Source organism: Trachypithecus francoisi, unplaced genomic scaffold (assembly GCF_009764315.1).
Source record: "Trachypithecus francoisi isolate TF-2019V2 unplaced genomic scaffold, Tfra_2.0 Lachesis_group3, whole genome shotgun sequence".
NCBI classification, from domain to species: Eukaryota; Metazoa; Chordata; class Mammalia; order Primates; family Cercopithecidae; genus Trachypithecus; species Trachypithecus francoisi.
Genome location: NW_022681468.1, coordinates 27,332,611 through 27,351,241, shown reverse-complemented (window position 1 = coordinate 27,351,241; position 18,631 = coordinate 27,332,611). Strand labels below are relative to the sequence as shown.

General features: G+C 37.8%; 1 protein-coding gene across 6 annotated transcripts in view; it reads left to right on the top strand.

The window, feature by feature from the left end:
* Positions 1 to 18,631, top strand: part of LOC117069250 (neurexin-3-beta) — a 1,234,533-nt gene that overhangs the window by 1,164,722 nt on the left and 51,180 nt on the right. For 5 of the 6 annotated variants that reach the window (XM_033187257.1, XM_033187253.1, XM_033187258.1 and 2 more), the window contains one exon: positions 11,180 to 11,258. In XM_033187257.1, coding sequence (XP_033043148.1) covers positions 11,180 to 11,258 — 79 coding nt within the window. Of the gene's footprint in view, positions 1 to 11,179; positions 11,268 to 18,631 lie in introns of all 6 variants that reach the window. The other variant, XM_033187254.1, reaches the window with a different exon arrangement.

Below are 18,631 nucleotides of genomic sequence, written 5' to 3'. Positions count from 1 at the left end.
CCACTGCACTCCAGCCTGGGAACAGAGTAAGATTCTGTCTCAAAAAAAAAAAAAAGAGGTCTCTGGGTTACCTATCTTTTTATCTTTAGTGTAAATGGTTAGTTGACATAGAGACTTAAGAAAGGATGTGATAGGTTCTCCTGATTGTGTTTCTTAGAATGCCATGGCCTTCTCTCTGTTTTCTAAGCAACTTCTGGTTCAAAGGGAGAGCATGAGCTCCTGGGGCTGTCAGTGTTCCCACTTAGCCACTAGATACAACATCCTTACCTATTATACAGAGGACGTGAGGACGTGATATAGAGCCCAGAGAGAGGAAAAGCAAAGGAGGCCAGCTTTGGCCTGAGAACTTACCCTAGTCACTCTTGCCTAGAAGACAATACCAACCTCCCAAGGAGAAATATTGGGGGATAAATTCAAATAAAGCTGTTTGATTCAGATTACTCTTCTATGTGGCTAGTCCACAGGATCCTGTGCCATTGGGACACCAGGAACACTGTATGAGGATGAGTGGCAAGGAATGGAAGGACACACGCGTTGCATGTATCTCCTCTGCTTGCTTTCATGCCTCATTGTTACACTGAACTTCGCTTACAAAGCACAAGTGCAAAGATGAATGATTGGGAATTTCAAGATGGTAAGATGAGAGCATACAACCTAGCAAAGGGTCTTTGTAAGCAAAAAGCCCTGTGGATGACCTTATGGATCTCACGCCTGTGATTACACCTACTACATTTCCAACACCCATTTTGACAGCAAATGAGTATTGCTGTTTATGAACTAGAACAGGGAAAAATTATTAGCCTCACTGTCCATCAGAAATGAGAAACGATTCACCTCGTCTCTTTCCACATAGAAGTTCTGTTGTGTTTGCTTTTGTAAATTATTTTGAATCAATGTCTAAGACGGGTTTATCTATTTACTACTAACTGCAGGCTGTGACTTCTGGGGCTGAGTGGGCCCATCTGGGTTTCTGAACTTCTTTTTTTTTTTTTTGAGACGGAGTCTCGCTCTGTCGCCCAGGCTGGAGTGCAGTGGCTGGATCTCAGCTCACTGCAAGCTCCGCCTCCCGGGTTTACGCCATTCTCCTGCCTCAGCCTCCCAAGTAGCTGGGACTACAGGCGCCCGCCATCTCGCCCAGCTAATTTTTTGTATTTTTTTAGTAGAGACGGGGTTTCACCGTGTTAGCCAGGATGGTCTCGATCTCCTGACCTCGTGATCCGCCCGTCTCGGCCTCCCAAAGTGCTGGGATTACTTCTTAATTTAATAGCACCTGAAGACGTTCCCTAACTAGAGATTTTTATTTATTTATTTTTAAGACGGAGTCTTGCTCTGTCCCCCAGGCTGGAGTGCAGTGGCCAGATCTCAGCTCACTGCAAGCTCCGCCTCCCAGGTTCACGCCATTCTCCCGCCTCAGCCTCCCGAGTAACTGGGACTACAGGCGCCCGCCACCTCGCCCGACTAGTTTTTTGTGTTTTTTAAGTAGAGACGGGGTTTCACCGGGTTAGCCAGAATGGTCTCGATCTCTTGACCTCGTGATCCACCCGTCTCGGCCTCCCAAAGTGCTGGGATTACAGGCTTGAGCCACCGCGCCCGGCCGAGATTTTTTATATAAATCATATAGCTTTATGGGAACCCATCCTCCCACATCTCTCTGTGGGAGGTTGGTATTTTCTTCTAGGCATGAGTGGGGATAAATTCTCAATCCAAAGCTGACCTTTGCATTTTTCCTCTACTGGGACTTCATACCATGTTCTTAAATTGACTCTTTTCCTTCATAGTTCTGTCTCACACTTAGTGGCTGCAGATCACTTGTAACTTCCTATTTTATTAAGTCCAGTTTCAAATACCCAAAACTTGCTTTAACTTCTGCTATTGCTCTAACACCTGTCTCTGACTTTTCTAACATTATATTACATGGCTGACTGGGATATACTTTTTTTTTTTTTTCTCAGTGCAATAAGGAAAAGATAGCCTTGTATTTCTAGAAGTTGTATTTTATGTTCACTTCATTGCATTTGATTGTCCTGGATAAGTTTTCTGTGCCACATACTATGTTTTGGGATGCACTAACATGCACTCTCTTCTTGTGTTTACATCTTCTTGAGCTTGCATCTCTTAGAGGGAAGGCATGAGGGAAGAAAATAAGAAGAAAAGAAGGGAAGAAGGGAGGGAAAAAAGTAGATGTGGTCTTTGGAGCTTCAGTTAAATTTCCTTTATAATGGTTAGACCCTAAATACTCAAAATGAGTATTTGTGGTGAAAACAAAAGAGTTGACAGTGGAAAACACAGCCAAGACTTTCTGATTAGCAATCCTAGAGAGGACAGTACCAATAAGAAAGAAGAGCAGCCATCAAAGCCAGGTCTTTATGTGTATGTAATCAACAAGCATCCAATCTAGATTCTTAAAAGATGGTGTGGTTTGGGTGGATGGTTTTATTTATTTTATTTTTCTGTCTCCTAAATAATATGTAATTTCTTCAGGCCAAGAAATAAATTGAAAGGATTTAGAGGGATTTGCTTATCAGTGGAACACCACGTAGCATTACATTCCTCCTGCTTTTGGGAAGGTACATTGAAGTTTGGTTAATCTTCTGTGGTTCAATACTCCTCTTCTCTCTGTCAGCCTGCCTTGAACAACAGATTAATCCCTTTTCCACCCACTCTCTTCTCCTTCCTCCCTCCCCTCTCTCTTGATCTACCTTTCCCTTTTTAAGCAAAAAGATGAAAAATCTTAAAAGTGGGGAAAAAAATTTAAATTGCGGCACCACATTTATTTATATAATCCTAGAAGACTTCAAGGATAGAAATAAAGGATCCCAATCCTCGGCACAAAAGTTGGCCAAGCTTAGCTTGGTTTTTCTACTGTTAATTCAATCTTGAGTCTGCAAAGGGATTTCCTTAAAGACTAATTCATTAGCAAAAGTTATTATAAGTCATGTCATTCTTCATCCTGCTCTAGTATATGCACTGTAGAAAAGAAGAAAAATAATATGCTGACTACTGAGGATGGGTAGAGGTTTTAAGGAGTGGGTGATACTATTTGCTTGAATTCCCACGTAGTCTACTGTCTTTAGTGACAATGAGTAATCATTGTTACTGTTGGGTGATGCTTATGAGCCCAACACTAATTTTAAGATTTTATAGCTAATGATTTAGCAACTAATCAGTGTTTTCTGGTTTGACTTGGCTTAAATCTCTGTAGTCTGTAAAGTCCATTAGGACAAGGACCAGGTCAGCCTGGCCTCAAGCACAGTGATTGGCACATTATAGGCAATTAATAAACACTTGTCAAGGAAATTAGTGAGTGAATGAGACAATATAAATGTCGGTGCAAATGTAAATAAAATCATATACCCGGATATTTTTTTTTTTAATTCAGTTTTAGAGAGCTCTGTTCCAATAACCTAATTTTGGTCAGACGGAATGCAATATCTTTAGCTCAGGGCGATTCTCTTTAAAGCTTTCTCACTTCATGGAAATATGAGCAAGTAAGTTATGCATGTAGTCATATCTTGGCAAGTGATTATCTTCAGGAGTAGGTAGAGGGAAGAAGGGAAAGTTATAGCTGAAAGAACCCATGACACAAACGCGGTAAGACAGTTTTAAAATTCACAGGGTGTTGTTCCAATCGAAATACTTCAGCTCATCGACATAGGATACAAGGGTCACCTCAGATAGTATCTTAACAAGACTAGAATTCTGTCCCTTCACCTCCAACATTCAGGATCTGCTTCATGAGATGCCCCCATCTTTCACACTTGAGTATGACAAGTTAAAGTCATTTATATTTCATGTTATCATAACAATGGCAGTGACTTTCAAGGGTAACTATAAATGGGTTTAATCAGAAGAAAATAAGAGTATAGGTATCACAGTCATACAATCGTACCACATTTTGAGGTTGTTTCTATATTGGGCTTGGATTCAGTGAGAGGGATGAGACAGACAGGGAGATAATGGCTTCTAACAAGCTTGCCCAAGCTCTGTGTTTTTTCTGTTTTTGGTTAAATATAAAAATCATTGGCCACACATGGTGGCTCATGCCTGTAGTCCCAGCACTTTGGGAGGCCAAGGTGGGTGACTCACTTTAGCCCAGGAGTTAGAGACCAGCCTTGGCAACATGGCAAGACCGTGTCTCTACAAAAAAAATAAAAATAAATAAATTATTCAGGTGTGGTGGCATGTACCTGTAGTCCTAGATTCCCAGGAGACTGAGGCAGGACAATCACTTAAGCCCAGAGAGGTCGAGTCTGAAGTGAGCCATGATTACGCCCCTACACTCCAGCCTAGGTGACTGAGAGACACCCTGTCTCAAAGAAAAAACAAAATCACCCAGTTGTGTGTTTGGGTGTTAGCACTGATCAAAGATGAGACTGTATGTTGGCAACAATTTAGTAAAGAAAATCTTAATAGATACCTTTGAAAAAATGGTCAAACTTTTCAAATCTCATTAAAGGTTATAGGCTTAGAGTCAATGGGTATTAGGTAATTGAAAAACTCTCTCAGGCAACTTGTATTTAAATAGAGAATGAACATTCATAATGAAGCTAGATGGGTCCTCTCTCATCTGAGATATTCAGAGCTCCAACTCCATCTCAGAATGAAGGGATAGAGGGGAAAGAACTAAAACAGCAAGGATTTAAAGGAATTTAATTCTTTTTAGCATGGAGCAGCCACAGAGATGTATGGCTGTTTTCTGTGGGGCTTCAGAATATTTATGGGCCTTTCCCTTTTCCTTTTTCACTGGAAGAAAGGAGATCATCATTCTTGAGTGTGTTATTTATAATTTCATAAAGCTGTTCTGTGGCAGGACTTATTTTATCTCATACTTAATCTCAAATAACTGTGCTCCCAAGGAGATGGGTGGGGAAAAATGATTATCCCTCAATATGATTAGCCTATTACCAGTGTAAAGTAAAGAGCTGAAGGGTGGAATTTGAAGTTACAAAAGCAGTTGGGCAGTAAGGAGGGGACAGAGTGAAACAGTCTTGAGCAGTTCTGATCACAGCTCACAGCAGTAGACATTTTTCTCATGCCAAATCATGGATTAATAATGAAGAACAGTGTAGAACCATTGTCGAGAAACCCTTCTGAGTACATAATTATAAGCCAATGATTATAGAAGCAATAACTCACTGGAGGAAAATACGTCAGATTTGTGAAACTTAGGGAACTGGAAGGTAAATACACCCATACATTTACTTGGGTGGACAGAGTTCTGAGCTTTCTTCTGTCCCAGCTTTATTCTAAGGTAATTTCAATAAACATTGTTAGGGGGAAAAAAAAGAACATAAATGCAATAAAAAATCTTCCAGGAAAGGAATATATAGGGCTCCCGCCAGAGAGATATTTTATTGAAAGTTATTATAATACCTATCTTTAGTTTTATGAGTCCTAACACAGAACAAAGTAATTTCAACACATGGATTAAAAATATGAAATACATATTTTAACATGTAGTAGTATGAATTATTGTTTTTAATATAGGACTTGGCTAATATATAGGGGCAGAGGAATATTTTTCTCCCCGTGAGAAAGCAAGGTAAGGTGCTTAATATGCACTGTGAAATTGTACTGCAGTCATACTCATGCACTACGTTCTATAAACCGTGTGTAGTAGCTTCCAACGGAATGGGACAGATGACACTGGTGAGATGCAGGGAATGGGGGAAGGAGAGAAGTCTGATAGGGCAGGACATTAAATTCATACTCATTATCTAAGTTTTCAAGAACAACATAGCTCAAGTAGTGGTCACACTCTCATTCTAGTCCATCCCTTCCCTCCAGTCATCCTGTACTACTAGTGGGTATACAAATAAACTGTGTTTTAGATCTCTAAGCCTTTGCAAATACTGTTTCACCTGAAATGTCCTTCTTCTCCAGCCCACCATCCTCACTTCTTCCATCTCACCACTGCCTGTCCCTGAGGACTCATTTCCCACATGCTCTCTGCTTTCTTGCTGTTTCCTCCGTTCGCACATTAACGCTTCCTCTTGACAGAGCATTCAGTTTATTATGTCAAGTTCGCCTGTTTACTTGCCTGTCTCATCAGAGATTGTGAATTCCCAGAGCAGAGGAACTGTGTCTTATCTATAGCTTTATCCCTTATAACTGTTAAAGTGCTTGACACATAGGTATTTGAAAAAGATTCATTAAAGTAATGAATGAATGAAAAAAGCACCTTGATGACATATACCACTGACAGTAAATCTAGCAGCCCAACCACTGTGAAAATTATTTGGTTTGTGGGTGGTCATAGATAATAACTTAGAGAATATTGGTATTTGACATAGGGGAACCATCATATGTCAACACTTTAAGTGTAGCCATTGAAAGTTATGAGAGCTTTAGACAATCATTGTGAGGGGAAAAAATGTGAAGATGACATTGAAAGTACCTTGAGAAACATTCCCTACGTAACTATGCACAGCAGAGTTTCCTTAAAGCAATACTATTTCCTGAAGGAGCGTGGATGGTGGGCAGTTAAAAATAATTCACTATGAGTGTTTATACCCTTGGTTACTGTGAGTGCTAAATTAATATGAATTAACAGCTCAGCACAAAGCCTAAATGTAGCCAGTGTTTATTAAATGGTAAATGTTATTAGTAGGCATGATTCTAGATAGTCCAGATATCCGTTTCTTTGCAGGCATACTAACTGCTCTTTCTTCTAAGTAATTAAAAGTAATTACGGACAATGGTTGTGATTATGGGAAAATACACATACATTTAGCCTAAGGCTACGACATTTTATTAAAAGGCAGAGGTCCACAGATTTGTTCTACTCGTAGCAATTCTATTCTGAGTCTGAGTATATCTGCAACATGAAACCTGTTTTACAAGCCATGGAAAGCAATCAAAGTGTGTCTTTTCTTTCAAGGTTCAGCATCAGATCCTGCATTTGCTTACATCTGAAATAGAACACAGACTGAAAAAACCAAAACAACAACAACAACAACAACAACAAAAAACTGCTTAAAGAAAGCCCTGGGTTTTCTGAAAGTATCTTTGAATCCAATTGCCATTAATTTAGGATATGATCTTAAGCGGCTCATATCATCCAAAATCCTTGGTTTGTAATGTTTGGATTTTCTAGATGTTAGGGACAGAAGTAGTTTTAAAAAAGTCTGAGTGTAGCATTCGTGATTCTAAGCCTTTTTGCAAATTAAGGCCTCTGGCAGAGGAAGTCTTTCCATACTACACAGTGTTCTATGGCAGGTGTGGCCAATGTTGCACGCCGGGTTCTCTAGGAAAACATTGGTTACCAAAACAGGCAAAGAGGGACTGAAATGTTTGTAATTGCTTTGGGAGTCTCAGTTGGCTGTACCTCTAAGTGGTAATGGTGAGGTCTGAGGGACAGAAAGGAAGGAACTGAATTCATATAAGACCCACACAGATTGTCTAGATTCACAGCCACTGAAAAGAGATCACCTTTGAATGATTGTTTAAGCTCTTTATGAGTACATTTTTCCTTATCACGCCTCATGGCAGGTGCAACTGGAAATAGTATGTGTACCATAAAATGGAAGTAATGAGTTGTCAGCAACAAAGAACACTTCTAATGTGAGGTAAATCATAAGAAATAGAGCACATAGGCAGATACCAAATTTATTTAAATTAGGAGTGACTATCAGGCTTGGAATTACTTTAAGAAGCTGATGTTGATTAATTGATTTAGTTACTTAGTGAAGAAACTAAGTGAAGTGCGCGCGCACACACGCACACACACACACATCTCAGGTCACTTTCTGAATCTAAGTGGAGGAGTTGGGATTCACAGTTGTGCTATGTCTAGGACTAGGCCCATTCTTACGACACACTGCTGGATCATTTCCCCTTTAAACTCCTTTGAGTCTGGGCACCATTGCTAGGAGCTACTGGTAAAATGTGGTTCTGTTGCCTGGGAAGAACACTGTATTCATATGTACTCATATAAAAGATCAGCAGAAAACAAATCTTTGGGCAAAGCAGAGCACAGAGAGGGTTAAAGGTGGGAAAAGGGGGTTAGAAAGTGAAAGATGATGTGTGGGGTCTGCAGTGGGGATTAGAGGCCCATTCTTGGGATGGAATTGGAGGTGGAGAAGGGGTGGGAGAGTGGGGCTGGGTATGGTGTCATCTAAACCACAGGGGAGAGAAACTTAATAGTATGAGAGGAAACCAAGGAAGCTGAGAGGAAGGCAGTAAGAATCTTTTCAACCTCAGAGTCTACTCCTTTTTCTGAAGAAAAAAAAAATTACATTTTTTCTTTTGGCCCATGCAAATGAAGATGTCTCCTTTGAGTTAAAGATTCAACTAATATTATGTTAATGTATGTTTTGGTTTCTACTGAAGTTATGCATTGTTTTTATACATTTGTTCAATGGCCTTTAAACTTTATTGCCAGGCTTTCAGTTCTTGAAAGGAGCTCATTAGATTTTCATTAAGTTACCAACTTTCACTCAATACTAGGGACCAAAGCCCTACTGGGCCATTCTGCAAGGCCCTTACAGTTAAATCATTAACAATTTCCAGTTGAACACGCTTTAGCAGTGTCTTCTCAACCTCTCTATTACCACCACCCTAAGGAGTTTTTTTCAGATAAGTTTTCCCCCAATTGCCCTTTTCCAAAAAAGTTTCAAAGATATACTATATATTCATTTATGTAACTGTGGCCTTTTGGAGGGTCACAAACCATTGTAATATTTAAGATTCTCCCCCAGCCCAAACCAACCTTTCCTGCCTTTGGTGGGAGACATTGCCCCTATAAAGAACACATACTTAAAAACTGCTAAACAATGATTTTGGTCCTTCCAAAATAGTGTTTTCCTCTTATAATTGCCTTATTTATTTGAACAGCTAACCCTTTTCCCACTTACCATCTCCTTTCCCTAAGTAACTAGAAGTGGAGCTATTATAGGGCCGCTTCTCAGCAGGAAACACCAAGGGAATATGCTTACCACGTCTCTAACACAAATAACAGTCCCCTAGGATGTAACTACCAGTTTCAGTTGCTGGAACTGAAATCAACAATTCAGTAGTGTTTTTTTTTTTTTTTTAAGTATGTTTAAAAATTCTTTTTTCGGTATGGGGAGGAAGAGCATCAGAATAAACAGCTAATGCACGTGGGGCTTAATACCTAGGTGATGGGTTGATAGATGCAGCAAACCACCATCGTACCCATTTACCTACGTAACAAACCCGCACGTTCTGCACGTCCTGGAACTTAAATAAAATTAAAAAAAAAAATTCTGTTTTTCTGCTAGCCTTGAGGAGCAAGGTTTGAACTATCCCCCTTTCAGATGTAGAATAAACATCAATATTGTTGTGTAGGGCACTTCTCTGCCATTGTTCATTAAATCAATGAATTATCTAATGTGGTTTTTCCAATTCTTTGCTGTGTCCAGTAATTCTGTACCTAGGATGTCTATTTAAAAAAAGGATGTTTCCTGGAAATCCTGAGTAGAAAGGCTGCCATATGTATTCATTTATTAGGACTGCCATAACAAAATATCCCAGACCAGATGGCTTAAACAATAGACATTTATTTCTTCGAAATTCTGGAGCCTAGAAGGCTGAAATAAAGGTGTCAGCAGAATTAGTGTCTTCTCAGAACTCTCTCCTTGGCTTGTAGATGACTATCTTCTAGTATCTTTATATGGCCTTCCTCCCACTGTGTATGTCTGTGCCCTAATCCCCTCTTTTTAGAGGGACAAAAGTCATATAGGATTAGGGCTCATCCTAATGCTTCATTTTAACTTCATTACCTCTTTAAGGCTTTGTATCCAAATACAGTCACATTCTGAGGGAGTAGGACTTCAACATATGAATTTTGAGGGGACATAATTCTGTCCATAATGTAAGACCAGGTATAAAGAAGTCTATTGCAAGCCACAAACACAGAATTTGACTAAGATGTATTTATTGAAATTCCCACTTTGTGTTTTTTACTAGCTGTATGTCTTTCAGCAACTCACTTAATCTGTCTAACTGCAATTCTAATTAATATATGATAGTCATCCCTGTCCCAAAAGATGGTTGTGAGAATTGTGTCTAATTAATAACTATAACTAAAAAGTATATATAGATAGATAGATATGTATGTATGTATATGTATGTCTAGGACAGCATCTGGCTTGTAGTAATTGCTCAATAGAAGGGGAATGGTTTATTACCTCTTCCTCTTGAATTTTGATCCAGACTTTAGTACATTTGGGAATTGGAAGATCGACAAGTCAGTAAATATTAGTAACATCAAGAAGGGGAAATAAATGAGCATTACTGAACTATAATATATTGAGTCCTCTTAAGCACATCGTAGGCCAAAAGTTTGTTTTTTGCATAAGATCTGCGTAGATTCATTCGTTCAATATTTATTATGCATGCAATATGTACCAAATACAGAAAGCAGTCATCTCACCTACTGTATGGAGGGCTCTTCTCATAGCTGATACTTGGTCTCCTATATTTCTTGTAATAGATTCCCTGGGATTGGGGAGTTTCTGCAAGACTCAGAATTTAAAAGGTGCTTCAAGTTGAACTACTATTATTGCAGTCAAAACTGTTTTTGCTCTCTTCAGGAACAGCCTTACCTGTGTTCAGGGACTTTTGTGTGGTATCGTGCTACTGATCGACATTACCAATTCGACTATTGCAGCAATTACATGAATGATAAAAGCCACTATGCTGTTCCTGAAGAGAATGCATTCCACAGCATTCATTAATTATCCCAGCCTGTAGATGCACAACTACCCCTGCATACACTTGAGACTACACACCATAAGGATTGAAACTCTCTCAAAGTCACAGTGACTTTGTGTTGCTTTGTACTCTTACATTGCCCATCCTTTACAATGGCCCTTCTCCTGTCATTCCGAGTCTCAGAACTCAAAATCAGAATGAAGTAAGGCTGCGCAATGTCATTTATGGGGATGGGTTAGGCTTAAGTCTCCTGGAACCACCTTGGGTCACCCAGCTCTATGGAAGACCCCCCTAGATGGTCTAGATCCAAAGTCATTCTCAGCCACACAGTAGTTAAGAATTCTCCATCCTACAGTATGCCCTTCTTTAGAATAATAACCATAATGATGGGAGATGGAACACAATGATAAATCTTTGATGTCTTTGTTCATTAGTTTCCTTATCTATCTCTCTCTCTTCTCTCTCTTCCCCTACCCCATTATTTTCTCTTTGACATAAACAGCCAACATCAGATGATCTTGTTTCATCTGCTGAATGTTCAAGTGATGATGAAGACTTCGTTGAATGTGAGCCGAGTACAGGTAGGTCAGGTCAGTCTTGTTTTGCTTGCTTTCTTTTTTCTTTTGCAAAAAACAATACATACATATATGTGATTATACATGTTTTTTATATATAGATTACAGTGTGTTAATGTGTGTATATTTTTATATCTATATATGTATAAGTATACATATATACTATATCAATGAAAGCATCAAATCCCATGGAAGGAGCAATAAGATCCTACAAAAATTTTAAGTCAGTCTCTTGATCGCTAACAAAAAAGTCATGGTATATGACTTAACATTGGGCAAGCAGATGCCTAGATTTACCACTGCAGCAGCAAATGTGTATCAGCCAGTGGCAGCTATGAAATTCACAGAGGGTGGGAACATGAGGAAATGTATGTTGGAATGACATCAAGAAAGGATGAACCCATGGAGGAGCTTAAAGATTGGTAAGTGGAGCCATAAAGATTGGTAAATATCACTTAAAACTCACGAATTGTTCTGAGCTAAGAGAACCAAAAAGATATGTGTATATATGTATGTATTTTCCATGGGATTTCAACAGCAGTTAACATGGTATTATCTTTATACTAATTTTGTTAACTGTGTGTCTAGAAAACTTGTGCAACAATATAGTAAACACAAAATTAGTACTATACCATGCCATGTCAACAGCTGTGATGCTTCAAAATGTATCTACTGTGCTGAAGTTGAGAAGACTTTAGCAATCAGAAGCTTCAATGTGTTCCCCATTTGGACCCAGATACATTTTGATGTTTTATGGTCTTTCTTTATAGTGAGCTATATATGAGATAATGTCCAGCAGGCAATTGCAGTCCCTGATTATTTCCTATCAACTTTTCCCAGTTGTCTGTTTTGAGACTTACTATAAGTTAAACATTTATATGTATATAATAGAGAACAGATATCATCGAATTTCTGTGTATGTTTAATAGCATTAACAGCTGGAGTTGGGCCAGGATCTTATTTCTGCAAAGACTAGAATAAATAGAATTTTCTTGTTATTTTTTGCATTGCTTTCAGATTTTTTTTCCTTTTAAGAAAAGGAAAGCCATTAAAAATTCTCTTTTGCTAATTCTAGAAAATTTAAGCTTCATGAAAAAATAATCTAATAAAAATAAAAACCTTCCATTTCTGACCCCTAAATGATCTACAAGATTTCAAATGTGTTGAAGTCTGACTGCTTTGGTTTCTTGCAAGTGGCATTGGATCCAGGAAGTTCTGTGGGTTCACACCCTTAGTATGACACAGGGACATATCATTAATATGATGGGGCTTCCATTCCGGATTATAATCTGCTCCACTGGGAGCTCAGCTGTGTGGAGGGAAAGTAAAATGTGATCTGGTCGGTTTTTTTCCAGATTTTTAGGTAATAATAATCTGTATGTGCTATGTGAACACAAAGCCATACATGCAACATGTACCCTAAAAGGGCAGATATATCCCAACTATACCAGAACTTGGGTGCCATGTTTTCATTAATTTATTCATTCATTCAATAAATATTTATGAGCACTCAGGCAGGATACAATATATCCCTAGATTTGAGTCCTTCCTCTATTTTTTTTTTTTTAGAAATTAGCTGTCAGAGAGTAGAACAGTTTTGCTATCTAACTCATAGTGTAATTCAATTCAACAGCTATTTTTGAGAGTCAACTGTATATGTTAAGCATGTGCTAGATATTAAGGGTTCATATCTTAATAGGTCACAATCCCCAAGACGTACATTAAATTAGCTTGTTTTGTGGCAAAGACTTTAAGAAATCTAGGCTTTATTTATCTTTTTTTTTTTTTTTTTTGAGATAAGGTCTCACTCTGTCACCTAGGCTGGAGTGCAGTGGTGTGTTTATAGCTCGCTGCAGCCTCAAACTCCCAGGCTCAAGCGGTCCTCCTGCCTGAGCTTCCCAAGTAGCTAGGACTACATGCACCACTATACCAGCTAATTGGTTTTATTTTCTGTACAAATGGGATTCTCATCATGTTGCTCAGGCTGGTCTTGAGCTCCAGGCCTCAAGAAACTCTCTCGCTTTGACCTCCCAAGTGGTTTTCTTCCTTTCTTAGCAGTGATATCTCTATATGCAGCAATGTTTATCACATCTGTAGGTTTTAAGGCTTGTCAAAATTGAGACTTGGTCATTCTGAAATATTATCACCATCTTTCCTCAACTACTCACCCTGCCTCAGAAAGTCATCTCCATAGCAACCTTCATAATAAGGCAGTGGGCTTTTCCAGATCTCAGCTTCAGATTCTCCAGCCTATAGTTGCCCCACTTATAGGTATATATTGCTATTTGTTATGAGACTTGAACAGCCTAAACCTGAATGGCCCCAAACTAAATCCATTGGTTTTCTAGAGGCCACACAAGTATTTTCTCTGATTCAAAAGCAGAGGACAGAAATTCAACACCAACATTTCTTGAATAACATGGGGTGGGTGGGGAGATCCAGTTTTTAAAACAATCTGTTGTGTTCTGTAAGGGAGCATGAGAGGAGATAAAGTGAGTGACAGAACCCCTACCCTGAAAGAGCAAACATGTAGCTCTAGGAGACTGATATTGATTTCCTCCCCCTGTGATTATTCAACTCATCACATTTGAAGAATGAGCATTGCCATTTTTCTAATTTTATTTGCTCCATAAAGTGTTCCTGGTGAGTGATTGGGATATACAGGGAAATACATCAGAGGTATATTTAATATAAGAAGTAGGTAGATATTTCTAGTAATGCAGAGAGAGAAGAGGTTTGCCCAGAGGACCTGATTTCCACTAATGGGGATCACCTTCTTGGAGCTATCAAGCCCTCTTTTTCATCACATAAGAAATATCTGCTCAGGAGTTCAATACCAGCCTGGCCAAGATGGTGAAAGCCTGTCTCTACTAAAAACACACAAAAAATTAGCCAGGCCTGCTGGCGGAAGCCTGTAATCCCAGCTACTCGGGAGGCTGAGGTAGAGAATTGTTTGAACCCGGGAGGCAAAGGTTGCAGGCAACCAAGATTGTGCCACTGCACTCCAGCCTGGGCAACAGAGCAAGACTCCATCTCAAAAAAAAAAAAAAAAAAAAAAAAAAAAACAACTCAGGCTTCACATTTTCCAAAAACAATACAGATTAAAATCAGAAACCAGTTTCTTGGGCAAGATTTGCACTGCCTAAAGAGAAGGGACCTACTTCCCATGCAGCAACAGATAATGGTGATATTTACATATCTTTGACATAAATTGCCAATCTTGCAATTCTACATTACCCTAATTCACTGACTCCATTTCTAAAACATTTTTCCAGGCCTTTTGCTTCATGGAAATACACTAAATTTGGCTAACTTCCTTGGCCTTGTTCTATCATACTTATCACTTTATCTTCTTTCACTTTGCTATCAAGTTTATTATTTTCTAGCTGTCTCTGTTTATGAGGCATTTAACTTCTACAGGTTATTTCCTGATTTATTTACATCCATTTGAAGCTCTCACTTTTCATAAATTTGAGTAGTTTAGCATATGCTATAATTCAATTTTTATTTTCATATGAGCATCACATTTTAAATGAAATAATTTATTTTTTCTTCAAATCAAATTGGATTTTTAAACTGCTGGTTTTGAGTTAGGTGTAAGCAATCTCCTTTCACTCTCAGAACTTACTTTTGTGCTTAGGGGTCACCAAGGTTTGGTATAGCTTAATCTTGTTATATTTACGAACAACGTAAATATTTTTGGAGTTTGGTCAATAGGAGTCTAGAAACCTTGCAAATCCAATAGAAGTCAAATTTTCACGGTTTATTTTTGCTGGTAAATATGTAGATCAAAAAAAAAAAATTCCAACTCATGAGAGCAAGGCATAAAGTAACAGCTCAATTAGGATTTGTCGACTAAATTACTTTGAAACAGAACTTTATATCTCTAACTTCATTTCCCCTTTAACAGCTCAAATTAAACCTGTTGAATCATTTAAAATTTATGATTTCATATAATAGGGCTGCCCTGACAAAACCTACATTTTTAACAAATTTATTTTAAAATTTTTATTTGAGACTGGGTAACAAGACTGGCTAATTTTTGTATTTTTAGGAGACACGGGGTGTTCCCATGTTGGCCAGGCTGGTCTCAAACTCCTGGGCTCAAGCGATCTACCCACTTCAGTCTCCCAAAGTGCTGGGATTACAGGCATAAGTCACCGTGCCTGGTCAAAACCCACATTTTTTTAACAATGGTATTCTCTGCTTTTTCCTATCCCTACCTTTTTCTGGGAACTAGATTCTTTTATAAGTCACAGATACAATCACATTTTCTGACTATTTGTTTCAAGAACCCAGAATTGAACCTTTAAACAATAACGTTATAGTAAAACCATCTGCATCAAATGAAAATATTCAGAAGTGTAGTATCTGAATGGCTATCTAAGGGTGAAGGTCTGGATTGTAATTCTTGATTTATGAATGTTAATTGTGTTCTTCACAAAACAAATCAGTATCTATTTAATACTTTTATTTAATATTGAATACAAAGAACAAAGATTTGTTATTTGCATATAAACTGTTTCCTTTCCAACTATACTTCTATTAATCTTAAATTGTGCAGTAAACTCATATTTCATTGTCCTTTTTATCTCTTTGAATCCAACAAGAAAAACAGATGATCTGGAGAGCATTCAAACAACCCCTAGGAAAGGGATACCCTCATGAGATTATGGAAGCCAAATAGCAATTAAGATCATTAGTAAATTCACATTTGTAATATAAAATGTGGGAGTGAATTCTGAAATTCAGAGAAAATAACACAATTCACTTTCCATTTCTTCTCTCTCACCCCTGCTGCTATCGCTAGAATTCCCATCTTTGGAAATAGAATAATAGTGAAAATAAATATATTCTTAGATTAGCTTTTGTATAATTAGAAATGATCAACTTCCTGGATTTTACATATTTATAATTTCAAGATTCTAAAAGTCTTGGGGGCAGGAGGCCACAGAGCAGAGCAAAAAAAAAAAAAAAAAAGTAATACTTTTATACTGATAAGTGGGCATGGCAATACTTAACCAAATTGATTCATCCAGTCATTATCCAGGGGTACATTTTTCAGTTTGTCAATTAGCTAGTTTTTCTGCCTTCACTTTTCTTAAATGTCCTTTGATCGAATCTCAAGGGATAGCACTTCCACCAGAGGGCAGACAGTAAAAGGAAGTGAAGATGAAACACATCCATCCATCAATAAGACTGTGCTAAACAGCTTTCATAATGGTTGGATTGAAGGAGATGTTTAAACTAATGGCAGTAATATGAGATCACAAAATAATTGCTATTCCCAGAGTGGTTCTCAGGTGTATTTTTACTCCTCAAATCTACAGTATTCACATTTGCATTTGGGTGTTACTGCTACTTAGCTCCTCTTTGTTAGCGCTACTATAATATACAACCCAAACTGAATGAAATTTAAATTTGGCATAACACCAAGAACATAGCTAGTACTTCCCAGGTGGAACTGGATTCTTAATCTTTATCAGTCTGAGATGCCTCAGGAAAGTATCATCTGAAAATCGGGCACTGAGTTACTAAAAGCTCACCAAATCATTTTAGTTTTTATTTGCTGGAACATGGTAGAAAATGCAGCTGAAATGTTAATAGATAATAATAATTTTCTAGTGAAGGATAAAGAGAAATTTATACCAGAATTTATAGATAACAAGTAAATGTGCTGATCATTGGCCTTAAATATGATGTTTGAAATCTTATTTATAGGAATACATTTTGTCATTAGTGTCTTTGTCAAGTTTGAAGTTAGCAACCTGAATGTTTTTATTACAAATAAATCAATTTTATTTAACTATTCATTTTAGATTTTTCTGTATGAAAACTCATTAGCAAATAGAATCATGTTAAAATTTAATTAGTCAATGGCTATTCAGAATATAGTACAAAAATAAATGTCCAAGTAAAATCCCATAGGAATGTTGGAGTATAACAGAACTATAAATTCAGTGATCTGTAAATGCTATAAATTCTGGTAAAAGGCTCAGATCCACTTAAACACTTTGACCAAAGAGATAGTAGAAATAATCTAAGACAAGCATTTTAGCTTTGGAAAGAGAACTGTATATCAATAGAAAATTACTTAATTTAATTCATTATTATTGGCTGTGGACATCAGTCATTTTAAAATTTGAGTTATAATACATGTCTAATGCTCACAAAAGCAAATAGTTGTTCATTATACTTAGGTCTAGGCTAAATTGTATCTATTTTTCAACTGCCTTTATTGCTCTGTAAGTTAGTAGAGTATGTTCATGGGAGTATAATGTTCCAGATTAATGATAGTTTTTGTCTTTATTAACCCACTAAGTTATGTCACTTTCTTTTTTGTTTATTTTTGAGACAGAGTCTCGCTCTGTCACCAAGGCTGGAGTGCAGTGGTGCTATCTCGGTTCACTGCAAGCTCTGCCTCCTGGGTTCATGCCATTCTCCTGCCTCAGCCTCTGGAGTAGCCAGGACTACAGGTGCCCGCCACCGCGCCTGGCTAATTTTTTTGTATTTTTAGTAGAGATGGGGTTTCACCGTGTTAGCCAGGATGGTCTCTATCACCTGACCTCATGATCCACCCGTCTCAACCTCCCAAAGTGCTAGGATTACAGGCGTGAGCCACCGCACCCGGCCAGTTGTGTCACTTTTTTATAACAACTCCATCCCAACCCAAGTTATTTTTTAAGTCATTGCAGTAATTGTGTGCTTTTAAAATCCTTAATGGTGAAATGCTTTGAAAATTACGTTAAAAATAGAAGTATAAGAATAGGAAAGATCTACTAATTAGCTCTTTGCATTTTAGGCTGAGGAATAGTGTGCATATGTGGCCCATAGATTGACTATTATGGATTTCATAACAAATACATTTAATAATAAAAAAATAAAATGAAAAAAATTCTATCCAACTCCATTACCCAAGATATTTTGGTAAACTGGAGAGCAAGGCAGGGGAATCCATAAAATCAATGTATGAATGTATATAGTTCTATCTGAAAGTTTGATAAATCTCTTCTATATGTAACACTTTTAAGTAACTATTACATGTAGGCACTAGAATAGGTGCTGGGAAAACAAAAATATTTTGCTTCAGAAATATTGCTTCCAGAAGTTCAGTTTACTAGAAAAGACAGACATAATATGACAAATAAAGGAAAAGAAAAGGGAGGGAAGAAACAATGAGGACAATGAATGGAAATGCCCGCGATATTATCAGCACCCTAAGGATATTGGAGCACTCTAATTCAGTGAACAGCATACCTTATCAAGGATATGCAAGGAAAAAAAGGTCACACAAGATTATGCCAAGCAGTGACAGATTCAACTAACCCCAAGGAGCAGTATTTTAGTTTGGTGACACAGAATTTCTCATTTATTATGAT